The 20,075-nt window shown below is 29.3% G+C and overlaps 1 protein-coding gene and 1 non-coding gene across 2 annotated transcripts; both read right to left on the reverse strand.

Moving 5' to 3' along the window:
* Positions 1–5,129: 5,129 nt before the first annotated feature.
* Positions 5,130–5,999, reverse strand: LOC123916536 (dirigent protein 21-like). Its single transcript, XM_045968008.1, has one exon. The coding sequence runs from the start codon at positions 5,943–5,945 to the stop codon at positions 5,376–5,378; it is 570 nt and encodes a 189-aa protein (XP_045823964.1). The 5' UTR covers positions 5,946–5,999; the 3' UTR covers positions 5,130–5,375.
* Positions 6,000–13,515: 7,516 nt separating this feature from the next.
* LOC123919166 lies at positions 13,516–13,618 on the reverse strand. The gene has a single exon (XR_006813081.1). It is a non-coding gene; the product is annotated as a U6 spliceosomal RNA (small nuclear RNA).
* Between the last annotated feature and the right edge of the window lie 6,457 nt (positions 13,619–20,075).

Genomic DNA, 20,075 nt, shown 5'->3' on the forward strand with positions numbered 1-20,075 from the left:
TTCCATATATAAATTCCATGCTATTGTAGCCATCATCTTATCCTCAATACTACACACATATTAAGCAACATGTCTTTGGCTGAATTAAAAGAATGCAGATGCTGTGTCACAACTTGATTCAAACCAGCTACAGTCCAAGCATTGCGGCTGTCAAAGCAATCAAAGAGAATGTGCCACCATAAAACGAATTTATACCTTAAACGAATTCTTGTTGGCAAGCGCTCTTCCATTTATGCCCATAACATTGATGCGTCCTTTGTTTTACATGTTGAGCTGATTGAAGCTATGTTTGTTAGTGAAATTGTTTTTGAGAAAGGTTTAACTCATTTTGACTTGAAATTGATTTTCAACTTGTTACTTTGAGACTTCACAATAGGTGGGAGAATTGCTTGCACCTACCTACTCAAATGAACTTTAAGGTTACTCAGGTTTTCGGAGAAGAAAATTGTTGTGCTAATAGAATGACTAAATTTTTTTATCAAGTAGTTTAGTGACCCTTAATGTGAATAAATGAGAAATTTTAGATTTAAACGTCATATATAACACAATATCCTATCAAATGAGTTATATATTCACATCTTAAAAAAAATTCAACATTATTAGGATTAAATCAACATCACCAAACTTCTCAATTTTAAAATTTTCAAACAAATATCACCAAACTAATGAATTACTTAAACAAACGCATTAATTTGGTCCAAAAAGCAAAAAATAAAAACAAACGTCTTAATCTTTAAGAAAAATCGCTTTATTAAAAAAATGTCTTAGCCTATATAAGATCCTCTTTAAATTTTAATATTGTTTTCTTTTAGTCGGCTTTCAGTGTTTCTGTTAGACACTTGTTAGATGTTAATATTTTTTTTGTATGTCTTAAATGAGTATGTTAGAAGGTGTGTTCCTAAAATTACTCTTATGAAAATTACTTCTCTAAATTAATACTCGTATCTTTGTAATTTTTTTTGGGCTTTCATCCTCTTTCTTATAAAAAATTAAAATAAGAACGTCGGTCTTGTTTGGAAAAAAGAAAATTAAAAATCTTTACTAATCATATCATGAGCTGTTTAATTAACAAATCCGAAAAGCACACACTAACTAACAAAGAAAGTAACGTAAACAAACATCTAACGGCACCAACCAGACAGCCAGCCATTCATACGTTAACAAACAACACCGACAACACCTGTTCTGTTTCTCATTTCCAGCTGTCCACGTTTTCTATGGGCCCCACATTCTCCCCTCAATCTCACTATAAATACACTCCCCACTCTCTTCATCACCATAAATCATAAATCTCACAAAATCTTCTCCTTAATTCAAATTTCAATTTCAACTTTTTCTTCTTCATTTCAATTTTACAATGGCATCATCATCAGCTACCACAATGAAGTTTTTCTCCTTCTTCTTTGTCGTCATATTCGCTGCTGCCGTGGCCTCGGCTCAAGACCTCAGTCCCTCGTTAGCTCCGGCACCAGGTCCTGATGCCGGAGCTGCTGGATCTGTTGCAAGTTCGGTCACTATGATTGGAGCTTCAATTGTGCTGTCAATGCTTGCCATCTTCAAGAATTGAGAAGAAGAATATTATATGAGTTGATATGATTGATTCTTTCTCTAGACATATATGATTCTTATTACTGTTTTACAATATAGATCTGATTGTTATGGGTTGATCTATGTATATTGGAGAGTGAGAGTGTTTTTGCATTATTTATTTATTTATGTAATGTAATTTAATTATTTATTGTAGATTTAGTGAAGAATAAAAGACTATTAATTTTTATATCCTTCTTCAGTTTTCTTCTATTATTATTATTATTATTATTATTATTATTATTATTATTGTGAATAATTTTTTTATAATATTTTAAATATGACTGCAAAGAATTATTCAATAAGTTAAAAATTTGAGTGTAATTTTTTTTTTAAATTTGACGATAAATAATTAAATAGTTGTAATAGGAATTCAAAGTACCTGTAGAAATAAGTTATGGAAAATGCTAAACAGTGCCCCCGGGGGCACTGGTTAAGGATATCAAAATGGAAATTTTATCTTGGAAATTGTGAATTCAATACCTTAAAGATGTAAAAAGTTATTATCTCTCATCATTAATTTTATTCTTTCTTTCTTTTTTTAGTATGCTTAACTAGTGTCCCGGGGCACTGTTTAGCATGACCCTACCCATAAGTTATTTCTTTTATGAAGATAAAAAATGAAACTTGGTAACTTTGTAGAAATAAAAACGGATTAAACTTTGTGCTTTAGGGTTTATTAAACTTTATAAAGTCAAATTATTACAAATATCTTGTTGAATATAAATAACTTAATCTCATTAATTCAGTTAGTTTGTTAATATATTTGTGAACGTGAATTTTGCTTGGAACAGAATTGAATTAGATGATTTCGATGGTTCGAAGCAATTATGGTGGTGTCAGGTTTTTGAACTTCAATGTTTAAGTAATTATGTGATAAAGGAGGAGTAAACTGAAAAGTGATTGAATTGTAAACATTTGCGTTAACTGACAACAATTGGCTTAGAGTAAGATGAGTCGTTGAAATGAATCCAATGGTCCTAGTAGCATTGTTGGGACAATATTCACTGCAAGTGAAACACGTGAACAATGGTGTTCGTAACCGATAGCTTACGCCGGTAGCCACCGAGGTGAAGTAGGGTTAGACCATATGTAGAGCATTTGGGCCACATGTATTGTTTTTGGCCCAATCTAGAACAAATCTCATAGACAACAAAAAAATTTCACGTCTTATAAAACTTTTATAAAATTCATAGCAAACCATAAAATACGACTCATACCGGTTAAAAAAAATAAACTTAAGATTAACATTTTCAATATAAACTTACTTGAAATTAAACGTCTAATAACTTTAAGAACCAAACTTATGTACAATGTCTTATACACAGTTTTTACTGTGTTAGATACATGGAGGCGATTGTTATTATTTAAAAACAGTTTTTTTTTTCTTTTTAATTAAAAAATTAAAAAAAATTACCTTTTTGTAAGAGGAACAATAAAAACTGCACCTTAAGCAATGCATATAAATTTTGTCCATCTAATCCTTCAAATATATATGAATTGCTTTATAATTGTTCAACTTTAGCTCTTCTATATATATCAAATATCAAATGTGTGAAACTTTAACTTATACCTAAATATCACAACACTTGATTAATACAACTATGCAAGTGGTATTTTTGTTTATTGAGATGAAAAATTACGGGTGGAATAATTGTTCAAAAGCTGTGCGTTAGTAACAATACCTTGAAAAACCAGATCAGCAAAGACAAGAAAAAGTATTTCCATAATATATTTAGGTATACGTTATTTTCTTGATTCTTTAAAGAGGGAGCTTTCAATTTATAACGGCAACTTCAAAGAAAAGGGCTTTCACATTGATAGCCACAAATTTTGATTTTATGAGAAAAATGTAAAAGACAAAGCAATAAAGTGAACTGGAAAAATCAGATACATTCTCTTTAGTCCAAAGCAGATACATACAGCCCTCTCTAGTCCAAAAGCAAACAACACACGTTAAAGTTAAAACAACACACGTTAAGTTTCTTTCTATTTTTTACAACACACGTTTAGTTGTTGACAACTATTGTTGGTACTCCTCCCACAGTGAAGTCAAAGGTGCTTCTGTAATTATTGGTATTCACTCTATTATTTTTGGACGGTTAAATCTCATCTCAACGGCTCTCTGCATTCGTGGTATTCTGCGGATGCTGTTACAATATAGATACGTCTATCTAAGGGTGAACCACGTTTGTGCCAAAATACGATTTATTCATAGTTCATTTTGCTCTACTTCAATCACATACCGATTTGAGCATTATAGTGATAACTTCTTTTGCAGGTATTTTCGCCATCATTAAGCACCAACTTTGGATCTCTTTTCACTGTTCTAGAATCTTCTTGCGACGTACTCCATCACAAGAGTTATCTCGTTCTAGCCGGCCCGTTCAAAGCAAAATTAAATTTACAAAATTATTCTTTATCTAAACTCAGTTAATTTCTTCCGAATTAATGACTCCGTTTATTTGTGGAACTCATTAATCATTTAAGTCAATATCTTGGTAATAGAACAACGGCTTTTATTTGCTATGAACAAAACCTTCTTTTTTTATTTGCTTATTGATGCTAACTAATACCAATGAATGTATTGTCTAACATGCCCATAGTCTAATATTAGATGACATAAGGTTTAATTTGGACAAAACATTTATAAGTGGAGATAATTTTTATCTTACAAACCGATTTTATAAATCTAAGTTAGGTTTAACACAAAATTTTAAGATTATATCACAATCTAATTCAAGATCCATTTGGCCACTTATCGGTAACTTCTATCGGATCATTCAAGTCACGCTTCAAATCAACATTCTTAGATGTGGGAGGGTGTGATAAGAGTCTCATATTTGGTGAGATAAGATTTGAGTAAATATGATTATAAGTGGGATTAGTATGATCACCTTACAAAATTTTGGGTTGGTATTAATCCAACCTTACAAAAGCATCTTCTAAGGTACTGTAATAAACATTTGTTCAGATCTTATCTCATCCATTCATCACACCCTTCCCATGCCTAGTACCATACATCTAAAGCGTGACCTGAGTGATCTTGGATGGGCATTAATATAATGTTAGAATTTTGCGTCGAACCTATTTCAATCTTACAAAACCAATTTATAAAATAAAAAATGCCTCCACTTATAAATATTTGTTCAAACGAGGGCCGACACAACAATAAATGAGGTCTAACGTGGATTCTAAAGTGAAGTAACAAAAATAATTGCTTAAATTTTTGAAGAATTGCAAAGTTGTGTCAAATTTTATAATTTATTTTTTCAAGAGACTTTTATATTTGTATATAAGACTTTTTCCTACCATAAATTAATGAGCTTACAACTTAAGGGGCCTTTTTTCCTTAATAATTTTTTTTTCGGAGACCTAAAATCCTTACTTGAGTTGTCTTACCCTTGAGCTGGCCCTTATTCAAACCTTATCTCAGTTAATATGAAACTCTTAATGGTTCCCACTAAATGTGTATATAAATTATAACAATAATAAAATAAAGTTAAATTTCAAAATTAGAAAGAAAAAAAAAAACATAGAAATGAATATCAAGACAAAATATATCAATTAAAATAGATTTAAAAAAACTAAAAATCTCATGAAGCTACAACAAACTAACAACCAAAGTTGCTGAAGCATTATTAACACTAATGCTACTAAATTACTAATAGCACCCATCTATCTCTAACCCAATTTATAAGTGTCAAAATACATATAAATCTGAATTTAGATCGCATGCGGTCAAACCTGTATGTAGTTAGAGAAGATCATGACTTTAAAAGGGCATTTTAGGGATGTAAAACAGTAATATTATACTCAACAACAAAATGTTCAGGGGTAGAAATGGAATTAACACTATTAGCAATAACAAATCCTCTAGCAAATCTAAAAACACCAGTTCCACCAACAATAGGCATTTCTCTATTTTGTTCACTAATAGGATTCCTTCCCAACATACTAAGACTACTTCCAGCAAAATTCCCTTCCTTAAAAACAAAATTTGTCAACATAAACATTCCAAGATCATGAAGTGAAGAAAGACCAAATAGCCCTTGAGCTCTTCCAATTTCATTTGAACTTAACTCCGGCCCTTCAGTCATTGCATCATCCATTACAAAAGTTGTACCAAATCCATTAGGCACATTTTTTGGTGCATTAATGATTTGTACTAAGGAAGGGTTTTTATTGTTTCTAATTTCATGGTAGTAGAAATGAACATGTGTTAGTTTCTCTGTTCTTTGTTGTTCTGAGGGTAATATGATGTTGGATTGTTGTGAGAAAACTCCATTTGTAGTTGTTAATCGAGTGGAAATGAGTGTGAGAGAGAAGAGAAAAATGAAAATATGTGAAAGTGACATTGTTGTGTAATGAGACACTTTTTTTGTTCCTTAAAAACACTTTCGTTACTCTAAGACTACTACTAAGAGCAATGTTTTATAGGAGTAATGTTTTTGAAATTAAATATTGTGTTGAATTTTTTATTTACCACGTACTCCACGAGGGAAGGGAAAGTTTAATTGTTTATTTGACTGAGATCTCATTTCATAGCACACGAGGCAACATTTGAGACACTTGTCTTGAGTAAACCTAGGCTCATAGATTTTGCATGACTTCATATTTCAACGGAAAGAGTTAGGCTCTTACTTCATAATGCATTAGAATATATTAAAAATTAGATTTAAATTTAATTTTGGTCCTCCTATTTCGTAAAAATTGTAATTTTGGTTCGTAATTTTTAATTGTGCAATTTTAGTCTTCTATTTTAGAAATTTTGATCAATCCATAATTTTGACCATTTAATTTGATGACGTAGTAATATGTTGTTCACTCCTGGCCCTTTGTATGCTTAGTCACGACTCATTTTAATGCCCTATTTTTGAAGACCCTCTACAATTAGGCATTCATTTTAATGTTAGACCACATAATTTATTATCGTCAGTAAATTGTAAAATCAAAAAACATATAGAGTTATTAATAACATAGCCCTTTAGCAAGCAACTTTCAGTTGCCTTTGATACTAGACGCGTCAATCCTTCCTCTTAATTGATGTTTTCTTGTAGTGTATCATAAGAAAGAGAAATGGTGCCAAAGTATCGCCTTATCATAATCCTATGCTTGCTGAAAACTCATATGTAGGACTACCATTCACAAGAATTGAAATTGATGTTGAACATATGCACTCCATAATCCACATAATCCAAATAGGACTAAACCCCATTCTTTTCATTATATACTTCAAGAAATTTCAATTTACCGAATTATAGGTTCGTTCGATATCCACTTTCAACAGCAAGCATTTTTTTGTAGATCTTTAATCCGGTCAATTACCTTATTCAAGACTAGCACACCATCAAGGATTTGACGATTTGGTAAAAAAGCATTTTGACATTTCGATATCACCTTGCTAAGAGCTTTCTTCAATCTAGCCGCCAAAACCTTAGACACGATTTTGTATAAACACCCATTTCGATAGATTAGTGAAGTAATTAAATATTCAAATGCATTTCTCTTTTTGTTTGTAAATAAAGTGACAAATATCACTCAAACTTAGACAAAATCATAAAATTTAGATAAAAACATCTAAACTAATAATATCAACATGTGACAGTTGAATTAGAATCGATGGACAACATTTAAATTTTTTGGTTAATCTAAAAGTCTCCACCCCTGCATAAGACCTTTTAAAAGGCCCTTGATAAAGTCCTTAAGTAAACAAAAGACATAAATAGTCTCATTCTTGGCTACGTCACATTCTCAACTAGTTTCATATTGATCATGATTCATGACGGCACTGCGACGGTTTCTACAAGAAAGTTTCATAGGAAAATAAACATATAATCATTGAATTATAAGAAAGGTTCAAAAGGAAAGTAAACATAATATACAATAATTAATTTAACTAATTGAGATGCATGTATGCATAAAGATTTGTTTCCCTCAAGCAATTTGATATGAATTTTTTATTATTAAAGTCACTTTGATAATTTCCAATATGAGCAATGAGCATGTTAAAATGAATTAAGTAATATGGATGATGATTTAATTAAGTGATACTAGCATTGTTGCCGATGAATCACGGACACGGACACCGCGACACCGCTAATGTAAAAAATATAGGATACCGACACCGCTACATATTTATAAAACATATAAATTGAGAATCAAAATATATACATGCAAATCTAATTTGACCAAGTTATTTTTAAAAAAAGTTTTAAAACAAGATATGATAGTATTTTACCTTTATTTATCCATCTACGATCGAAAAAACTAAAAATATTGTAATCAAAATATAATGTCTTCAATCCCTCATCGATCAATATTGTTGTTTCTACACATCTTTAACTCTTGTAGATATGTCTAATATGTGCCTAAAGAGAGTATAAGCAAAGAAAAAATAATTATTGTTGGGACACTGATCAAAGGAGTGTCAAACTAAAGAAAAAATTAAATTTTTTCCGACACCGATATGAGCTATCCGACACGTGTCGAACGAGTGTCATACGAGTGTCGGACACCGACACGTGTCGGACACCGTGACACGCCTAATGTAAGTGATTCCTAGATTATTGCTAAGACTTAACTTGTAGAGGAAGTTAATTACTCAGGTGAGACTAGATACAGGGTTCAACCATAAAAGCCGTTTACAAAGTCCATTTTGTTAAGCAAAAATAAATAAAGTCCATAAAAAACAAAAACACATAAATATGTCAAACTAAAGTTTTATTAGTATACTAATTTACGTCTTAGGTCACACACACACATTCTCAACTAGTGTAACTGTGTAAGCTAAACAAAAATCAATAGAGCCTTCATATTAATAATGACGGCTAGCGACGGTTTCTACTAGAATTAAAGGTTCAAAAGAAAATAAATATAACCAATCATTAGTTGATTCAGTGTTGATTGACGCTGAACTTGGTAGGGAGGATTACGGTTCGATCCCCCGTAACTGCGATCGGGAGGCTGGAACCACTTGATGCCAAAACTGACCCCCGAATCAGATTCAACTAGTGATGAAAGCAAAAAAAAATAAATAAATAAACATATAGTAATCAATTGATTAATATTATAAAAAAAATGTTACAATTGAAATGATCCACCCTAGTTATGTATCATGATTTGCTGCCACTATAAAGAAAAAGAAGAAAAAGTATAAAGGTTTGTGATACTATTAATCAATTATAATAATTAATTCCTAAAGTCGCATATGTGTGCAACTGGTGGTAATAATAATTGTGTTTTAAACCATAAAATCAATAATATAATACTATTGATCAATTATGACACAGTCACACATATGCAACTAATATTCACATATATATGGAATTGGTTGTAAAGTGTAAACTTTTAATAACTAAATGATAAATTATCGTAGTAAATTTTACTTAATTGATAAAAACATCACATTAATTTTATATGTAGGAGCATACACACTTATTCATCTAGTGAACTAATTACTATATATCTGACAAAAAAAAAATCATAGTTGTTAAAGGACTCTACACTTTAATAAATAAACATTTTATAATGTTCTAATAAATGTAAATTAAAAGTCTTTTTAAAGTTTAAGAGTTTAAAGATAATAAATTAAAATTGATATTTTTTCTACAAATAATCTAGTAGTTAAAATTTCATCTTAAAATAAATAAATTGAATGTCCAAAATTCGAGTTTTGATTCATGTATATAAAATATAATTTTTTTGTCAACTGAATTAAACTCACATATACAATTAAAATTGATCATAACATAGACCAAAACTATTTGTAGGAAGTAAATTTCAAAGATCCATCTTAAAGACACCAAAAAGATATTTAACCAAATTTAAAAAATACAAATACTACCAAACTTGAGTAAAAGAATTCCACCAAACTTTGAATTGTTAAATGAAATTTCCGAAGACCAATGCAACCAAAATACAAACGTGGTCCAGTTGGCATATGCATGCAGTGGAATTATTTAAATAAAAAGAAAAACCATGCATCATTATTACTTGTTTAACAAAAGATACAAAACCAAATTCACAACATGCAGACAGCTAACAAACATACATACATATATAAACATCCAATGGTTCCAATTTGTCCACGTGTTATGGGACCCACACGCCTAATCTTCCTATAAATACTCCCATTCCATAATCCATCACCATAATATCATCATTAACGTACATAAACAAACTTCTTCATAATTCACATTTTTCTCCTTACTTTTACAATGGCATCTTCATCTACCACATTGAAGTTCTTTTCCTTCTTTTTCGTCTTCGTCGTCTTCGCCACTATGACCTCAGCTCAAGACCTTGGTCTCTCACCGGCTCCAAGTCCCCTTGCCGGAGGTGCTGGATGTGTTACAAATTCTATGGCTATGATTGGAGTTTCAGTTGTGTTCTCAATGCTTGCTATTTTGAAGCACTGAAAATTACATGATGGGGTTTATTTCTTTTCTTACTTCACACAGATTGCAACATATATATGTATTATAGAAAGCGAGAGAATTTTTTTACAGTATTTATTTTTAAGTGATTTATTGTAATGTTGGAGAATAAAGAATAGTTTTAATATATTAATATGTTGAGTTTATTTTTTATTTTTTATTATATATATATATATATATATATATATATATATATATATATATATATATATATATATATATATATATATAATACTCGGGTTTTAGTATAGCATTTTTTTTTCTTTCAACTATACAATTCATTTAAACTAATGTATTTACAATTTTAACATTTTTATAATATTATTTCAATTTTTGATTAAAAAAATTGGTAAAATTTCATTACAATAGAAACAATAGTACTCGATATTTCTTGTTGTCCCTTTAAAATATTATGCAACTCCAAATGCCTCAAATCCACATTGAATTTGAGTATTGTGTTCGACAGACGACAGTAACAATTCTTCTTTTTTTTTTTTTTTTTTTGAATGAATAATTCTTCTTTGTTGTTTTTTTTTTACAATAATTCTTCTTTGTTGTTCATACGACGTACGAATCCAATTTTCTGATTCACCAAATGATGACCCTTTATTATGGCCAAATAAATAAACTATAAGTTTATTGCTTGAAATTTCATTTACAAACATTGATGAAGTACTAAAATGTCGTAAATAAAAAATAAAACATCAAATCGTTATATGAAATTAAGGGACCACAAATGAATTTGGCAAAAAATAATTAAAATCAACCAAGACAAAAGGAATGTTAAATTATTCATATGAGTCCGGAAAACGAAATACCCATGACAAAAGGAATGTTAAATAATTAAAAGTAATTTTTTCAAAATATTCCTTATAAAAAGTAGCGGAAGAAATATTTGGTTACATGACATTATACGCAACTTTCATAAGCTAAAGTAAAATAAAAGCATGTGTCAAAAGAAAAGATCAAAACAGCCTTCATTTTGAAGACAGCACAATGACGAGTTCTACAAGAAAGGTTCATAAGGAGAAAAAAACAATAAACATAAGGTATATAATAAGAAAAATTATGCTCAACACCTTAAGCAATAGAAATAGAACGAGTGGTGTGATAGAATGATACGAAGATTTTCACAAATGAGGTGTGTACTGTGTACAAATATATGAGAGAAAGTATTTGAGTGGGAACAAGATTTTGACACATGCATTTAATTATTTGAAAAAATACATGTTACTTTAATTTTATCTTCTTACATTTTATTTTTTGTTTATTTTTATTAGAATATCCATATTTTATATGTCCAAAATCATATAACTCATACAAGAGTTTCTCATATAAGAGATAAAATAATAAAGGTTCGAATTATGTGTTATGAGAGAGCAAGTGTTTTCCAAGTGGTGACACATATTCTACCTCTTGATAATTTAGGGGTTTTGTCTGACAACCAATGAAAAAAAGTCACATAAGTAGATTTGCATATGATACCCACAACTAATTTGTAATCAATTTTTACATGCATATAGTTTGTTCTTATTGACTGATAGGTAAATAAGGGTAAATTAAAAAAACAATAAAAATCTTTACAAGTTACTTTGATGTATGTCAATCCTCAAATGAAGTTGTGATATTTTCGACTTTACGAAATAAATTGAAAATTCCATTTAAAAAAAGAAATAGATAGACACAAAAAATATACGGTGAAGTTCACCATTATTAAATTTTACATTTTTTTTCTTTTTCTTAAAAGAATTTGGATCAATTTATTTTTGGTTAATTAAATTCTTTTTTGGTTACTCAAAACTATTGAAACCGTAAGAACGTACACCATGCGACCACCTAGGTCATATATCACTGATCCAGGACGATTTCTCTACGGTAGAGGATGATATTACTTGAAAATCATTCAAACCATTAATCATGCTCTTATCGTCCGGTCGTAGTTTATCATCGAGATTTATGCTCCTCTCCTTAGAAATCAAGAACAAAATAGTACAATCCTATAGAACATTGTTCAATTCACAATTACTAACTTAATCCATAATCTTCTTAAAAATAATCAGCCGTTATTTGGAAATTTCATTAAAATATCTTCACCAAACTTTGAATTATTGCTGTTATAATTTCAAAGAGTCCAAATCAATTTAAAATGTAAAACATTGGTTCTTATGAAAGGTGAGTTGTATAAACTTTAAGGGTCCATTTGGTATGATGGAAAAAAAATAAGAAGAAGGAAAATTACGAAAACCGATGAATGAACTTGAATTATAAAGTAGTCCAAATTTATCAATTGAAATACGTAATTTTCTTTTTTTCCTCTTTCTTTCCGCTCAACCATTATGAGCCTTAAGTAAAAGCAAACAGCACATACACACAACATCCCAACCCATTTATAAGACACAAAGTTGGCACAATTATTTCTCAAGCTCCAGTTGTCCACGTTTTATGTGGGTCCCACGTGCTTCTACAAAAAAACTACTCTTATAAATACTCCTACATCCTCTCAATTATCAATATCACCAATTCAACATACACAATTTTCTTTGGATTCACAATTTTCTCTATTCAATAGTTTTGCAATGGCATCTTCAGCTGCTACAATGAAGTTCTTCTCCTTTTTTGTCGTCGTCTTAGCTGCCACCATGGCCTCGGCACAAGATCTTAGTCCCTCATTGGCTCCAGCACCAGGTCCTGATGCTGGAGGAGCTGGAATTGTTACGAATTCAGTGGCTATGATTGGAGCTTCAATTGTATTGTCAATGCTTGCCATTTTCAAGCACTAAAATTATTAAGCTTTCAATTCACTTATTTTCTTGTGGATTTCCCAAAAAACAGTTCTATTGCACAGTTTACATATTTGTTATCGTTATATAGTGATGACTATTATGAGTTGATCTATGTCTGTCAAAAAAAAAATTATGAGTTGATCTATGTATAATTGAGAGGAAAAGAGATTTGTAGAGTACTTTTTTATTTATTTATATATTTCACTATTTATTGTAGGTGTTAAGGAAAAATAAGAAGTATTTTATTACCCCTTTTGTCGAGTAATTGTTATTGTCATGTATTGTTAATACATATATTCATTTTTGTGTTTTTTTTTGACAGAATATTCATTTTTGTGTTATAAATATAATATAAAATACTCCTATATAGTATAAAGGATTATATTTTTACAATCTTTCTTTGCATTAAAGTTGACTGAATATAAATAAAAGTTGACTGAATTAAAGTTAATGTATTTGAACTAAATACATAATTCAATTTTTTCTTAAGTTTGAACTTTGAAGTAAGAGAAAATGTTGTTCGGCCATCTAGTGCCTAAATCAACAGCGGAGTGACCACAAAAAAATAAATAATAATAAGATAAAAGCACTTTTAGAAAAGAGAAAACAAAAAGATGAGTGATCGGTTAGATGTGATTTTTTAGTAGGTTTTTTAGTAATTGTTTCAACTTGGGTTAAATAAGTACTTTTTTTTTTTTGGAAGACTTAAAAATTTGGACCATTTCTCGATTTGTGCGTGTCATCCATGCGCAGGGGCCATGCTAATCTTCTCTGTATCGTTCCAATTTTATCGGATGTCCCCGAAGGGACAATTATCAAATTAATTGTTTTTCATCTCTATAAAAAATTGCATGTTAAAACACATGCAGTTTTTTTTCGTGCTATTTTTTAAAATTGTTGATTATCCTCAAACTTTTAAATTTTTAAATATATTTTTTAAGCTCATTTAAAATACTATAAACAAGTTATTTACAAAACATTAGAATTTTTAAGATAAGATGAATTAAATATAAATTTTTTAAATTTCAAGAAATCAAAATAAAAGTAACGAAAATATCAATCTATATAAATCAATTTTTGATATCCATTTTTAAGGAACTTTTTATAATATGTTAAACATTCTACAAATAAGCATTTAGAAATACATACCAACTATACAACAAGGACTAAAATTGTCTGCATAAAAAAATTTAGCAAAAAAACATGTAAACTTTTTATAGAATAATAAGAATAAAATTTGGTAATTGTTTAAGGATTAAAAATTTATTTAACTTTTTCAACTTCAAAGATTTTAACCTTTCTGCAAAATCAACAAACATATCTCTATCTCTATGCATCATTTCCAAGTCATTCAAAAACAAATCAAAAGAATTAGACATAATCGATAACAACGAAGCTTATAAATATAATGGTAAAGATACTCAAAGTAAATTGCCAAATTGTAAATAGTTTTTTCATACTAGGTGTATAATATCCTATTCATTGCCCTCCCTAATATTGAAGACGAACCACGACTACAAATTTTATAAGAAAGATGTATAACCAAAATATAAACATAAGATTTTATCTTAATATTTAAGTGAAAAATATAAGACATTGTAAGAATATGAATGAGTGATGAACGCGAGTGTTTTTTCCTCGTTGAAAAGAATATTGGATATACAAGATGGTATATGATTTATGAACCTAATATGTGTTAATATTTTGGGTGGAGATATGACGTCTCTTTCTCTTATGGTATTGAAGCATTTGACCCATTATTTTTCTTAACGCTTCTCCGAACTCCCCAACAAATAATATTAGAGTTGTGCATGATTAAATTGACCCGTTGTTTCTTTTGAGATTCTCCGAACTAACCCAACAAGTTGATATATTTATAAATTTTATTACTACATATCAAATCAAAATTATTACATACCTCCATTGAACATATTCCCTATTACTTAATCCCTTACTCCCTAGTTGTTTTTTATTTTTTTCACAAATACTCGTTAGTCTTGAAAACCATTATTATTTGAAAATTTCATACAAATAAATTCACAAAACTTTGAATTATTAATGCATTCTTAGAAGAGTCCAAGTCAATTTCAAAATCATAGACATTGGTTCTTTTGGTGGTTGAGTTCTTCAAAGGAAAAAACAAACTTCATCAATCATTCTATTTTTATATTTTTTTTTTTACTAAATCAATCATTCTAATTGGTTGTTTAACAAAACATAACAGCACACATACACAGCTCAAAAACGTCTAAAAACATCTAACGGACCAACCCATTCATATGATACAACGTCGGCAAATATGCTCCAGCTGTCCACGTTTTTGCGGGCCCCACACGATTCTTCTATGCTTTTCTCCTCTTATAAATACTATCCACACCCTCTTAATTATCAATATCACCAATTCAGCATACACACAGTTAGCACAATTTCTCTTTAAATTCACAATTTTCCATTGTTTTCATTTTCAACTTTCTTTATTTCAATGGCATCATCAGCTACTACAATGAAATTCTTCTCCTTCTTTGTTGTCCTTGTCTTGGCTGCCTCCATGGCCTCAGCTCAAGACCTGAGTCCATCGTTGGCTCCAGCACCAGGTCCTGATGCTGGAGCTGCTGGATCCGTTACAAATTCAGTGGCTATGATTGGAGTTTCAATTGTGTTGTCAATGCTTGCCATCTTCAAACACTAAAAATGTTAAGATTCCACTTTTTTTTCTTCTTTTCGGATTTACCATACAATAACAGTTTTATGGTACGGTTCAGAATCAAACATATTATCGATGTTTTACTTGTGGTGATGATTATTATGAGTTTATCTATGTATACTTGAGAGCTAGAGACATTTTTAGAGTATTTATTTTTATATTCCATTATTTATTGTAGATGTTAAGAAAAAATAAGAAGTATATTATTACGCTTGTCAAGAAATTGTTATTGTTTGTTATGTTAATTTTATATAGGTTTATTCATTTTTTTCATGTAATATTATACTATATATAAACGATGAATTTTGCAATATATTATTATGTTGTCCTATTTATTTTCCACATTTTACTAGTTAGTATTTTTTTCTTTTAATAATTATTTTTACTTTTCTTTTGTCTTTCATCCTCTATAGTAGTATGGACACGAATATTAAACAAAGTTAAACAAACTCATTTAGTATAAATAAAATGTATATAAAATTAATAATTTATTGTGAAAAATATCACGAACCTCATGGATAATGTCTTTCGTGAAAAGCTGCATAAGAAATTGGTAGCACACTCACTTCCTTTGGGAGATCATGGTAGGTCCATAGTGGCGAAGGACGCTAACTTGTCAAACTGAAGTGCTTATTCATGACATGTAAATTTTAGGACTAATAAGTGCTTCTATTGTGGTCCAACAAGCTATATATGTTCTTAGTGATACCTTAGCAAACATGATTGGAGTGTTAGAGCGGGCGACCCCTCCTGTGTCCAAAAATAATTATATAATAAAAATATTTTCATGTGGACTACACTCATTATCTTTTAAACCTGTAATTTCTTTCATTTTTATGTATGAATTTATGATGGTTTAAGGAAAGCTAGTAAATCAAATTTAAATAAATATTTAATCATGGTGATTGCAGGGGGAGAAGTTATTATACATAAGTGTAATCCTTATGCATGGTACATAAGTCAATAACATCCATTAGATTGAGCATCCACATGTAATAATCCTAGCCAATCTCAACTCACACACTCACACATAATCTTACACCCCCCAAATTTCTCACGTACCCCCCAAATTACTCGCGCACCCCCCAAATTTCTCGTGCACCCCCCCCCCAAATTTCTCATGCACCCCCCAATTTCTCGCGCACCCCCCAAATTTCTAGCGCACCCCCCAAAATTTTTCACGCACCCCCCAGATGACTTGTGCGCCCAATTTTTTTTTAACCCCCCATATTTCAAGCCTAAACCATTTTGCTGTGGGAATGGTTTCAAAAATATACACTCCAAAACCATTAAGTGCATAAGATGGTTTTGAAGTACAACCTATAATTAGAATCATAATTGTTTTTTTTTTGTACAATTATAATCATTATTTAAAACCAGTTAAATGGTTTCAGATAGTTATACACTAAAACCATTTGTATTGTAAAATGGTTTTATGTGTGTTTTTATGGTTTCAAAAATTCTGGAAACCATTATGCTGGTTAAATGGTTTCAGATAGTTATACACTGAAACCATTTGTATTGTAAAATGGTTTTATGTGTGTTTTTATGGTTTTAAAAATTCTGGAATCCATTATGTTGGTTAAATGGTTTCAGATAGTTATACACTGAAACCATTTGTATTGTAAAATGGTTTTATGTGTGTTTATATGGTTTTAAAAATTCTGGAAACCATTATGTTGGTTAAATGATTTCAAATCACAATTATTGTTTGTATTCTAATTATAGGGTTGTACTCTAAAACCATCTTATACACTTAATGGTTTTGGAGTGCATATCTCTGAAACCATTCCCACAACAAAATGGTTTAGGCTAGAAATGTGGAGGGGACCAAAAAAATAAAATTGGGGGGCAAAAGTCATATTGGGGGTGTGCGAGAAATTTTGGGGGTGCATGAGAAATTTGGGGGTGCACAAGTAATTTGGGGGGTGCATGAGAAATTTGGGGGTGTGCTAGTAATTTGGGGGGTGCACAAGTAATTTGGGGGGTGCACTAAGTAACTTATGCATGGTGCATAAGAATAGCTTATGTATAATAACCAATCCCGATTGCAGGAGTCTAACAAATTAATAGGTGTGGACTTTCTTGTAGGAAGGATAGTTTTAAAAATATTTTCAAAATAAGATCGAGTTTTAAAGGATAAATTAGTTGAAAAGGAGTGATCTTATGACCAATTGACTCAAAGTAAATGGCTTAAATTTTAAAAACAATTGAAGTTAGAAAAGAAATAGAAGTAAAATCGCGTGAAAGAAAATGTTCAAATTTAAATAAACCTTAAATAAAATGTAGAAAGTGAAAATATTTGAAAGTGAAATTATAAGTTCAACTTCGGAAGAAAGAATAATATTTTTGACTTTCAAGTCTTTTATTTGCAATTCAACGTATGTAAAAAGATTTTAAAAAAAAAAAAAAAACTTATAAAAGAAATCCAAGAAACATGGAAAACATACGTAAATTGAATTTTCATCAAATTACATCGTTGCAAGTAATAGATTTGAAAGTGAAATTGAAAATATAAGTAAATGCTGATAAGAATTAAGTTGCTTGAAGGTTTTTCTTTTTTGAAGCAAAATTGCTTTAACGGTAAAATTTACAAAAAGTTAAAGAAAAATAAAGACATGGAAGACATTGTCTTCTAACTCTTATTTGCCGAGGAAATAAACTAAGTAACTATTGAGATTAAAATCTTATTACATGTTTATGATTTAATAGCTTAAATGCACTTCTCAAGTTTTTTCTTCAATAGAAAGAATCCTTTCTCATAACTATATGACTTAATTAGTTTGTTGGTCCCTTAAAGACATTTTAGGTTTCACAATAGTCCCTTAAAGAAAAAAAGGTCCGGATTGGTCCCTTAAAGAAGAAAAAAAACACGGATTGGTCCCTTAAAGATATATATGTTTGTCATATTGATCATTTTCGTTAAATTTTAACTCTAAATATAACAAAAAAATTCCAATGGTTAAAATTTTAAAAATTAATAAGGTTTTTGGTGGATCACTTACACTTAATGAGATCCATAATTCAATCAACTATAATTAACGTTTTTTGTAAAAAAATTACGGAAAGGACCAATTGAGAAACATATGTGTCTTTAAAGGACCAATCTATACTTTTTTTCTTTAAGGGATCATTGCGAAACCTAATTTTTTTTAAGGGACCAAAAGACTAATTAGACCTATCGTACCACTCTAGCGAGAAACCACAATCATGACACTTATCTTTAGTGAACTATTTTAAAAAAAAAAACATGTTGAGGGGACACACACTTTAGCTTTTTGCATGCATGTTTAAAAAAGTATAAAAAGATCTTTCGCAAAAAAAATAAATCAATTTAATTTCTATGTTCAAATTTTCATTACTTTTTTTTTTGGTAGAGTTGTTACTTTTATCTTAAACGGTTGTTATATGAAAATTTTATACTTAATTCAATGCATGTTAAAAAAAAATTAGTTTAGTAATTAATTTTTTTTATAATGATGTTATAATCATGTAGGCAAAAAAAAATTTCTAAAATTAAAGAGTTTAAGGATAATTAAAAATGGCTTTAACACGACTAAAATTGCATGAAGAAAAATTTCATAGAACTAAAAAAATCATAAAAATAAGTAAGAACTAAATCTTGACAAAAAAAAAAAACTAAATTTAGAAATCTGTATTTTGTAGTAATCAATAACCGGGTGGTCTAATACTTAAATTAATTAGTCTTTAATATTTTTGTGTGACGACAAATTAACCGGACACTTATTTGGGTTATTGTTTTTTAACCATGATTAATTTTCATTGAGTAATTTGTGGTGTTGATGATCAAACTCATGATCACTTGTTTAAGAGATCAAAATTTTTATCACTTAAACCAATTCATTGTTGATTATTTAGCGATTTATTATCATGCTTCAAAATTAACATAACTAATTTGTTTTCAAATATATTAAGGGCTCGTTTGGTGCGCAGGATAGCATAGTAACATGATAGGATATAAAACAGGATAAGGATAGGATATGATAACAGCAGAATAACAGTTATACTCAGTTATCATATCCTATGTTTGGTGCACACAAGATAACAAGCATGATAACTATTATATTTTGTTTTTAATACATATTTGCTCATAATAATATTATAAGATATATAACATATTTAATTGACAAAATTACTCTTGTAAAACAATTATTATTTTTTAAAAATTATTTTGTAATACTTTGAATTTTATAAATAAAAAATATAAATAAGTAATCAAATAACTTTATATAATTTAAAATAAAAATCATGAGAAAATAATCAAGTTTAATTTTTTATATGAATCATGATCAAATAAATAACTCAATAATATATACATGTTAGATAAGCCAAATAAATATATGATATATTTCATACGTAAATAATAAAACTACTATTGCAAAAGAATTATATTTAATTTTTTATAAAATTTAAATTAATATCCCTATTTGTCAATTTTTTAATAATCATTTTACTTTAAAATATTGTAATTTTAGTAAAACTTTGATTTTTTAGAATATATAAATTACAAAATTATCCCTGTGAGAAAATCACATATATATT

Source organism: Trifolium pratense, linkage group LG3, assembly GCF_020283565.1.
Source record: "Trifolium pratense cultivar HEN17-A07 linkage group LG3, ARS_RC_1.1, whole genome shotgun sequence".
In the NCBI taxonomy this organism is placed as follows: Eukaryota; Viridiplantae; Streptophyta; class Magnoliopsida; order Fabales; family Fabaceae; genus Trifolium; species Trifolium pratense.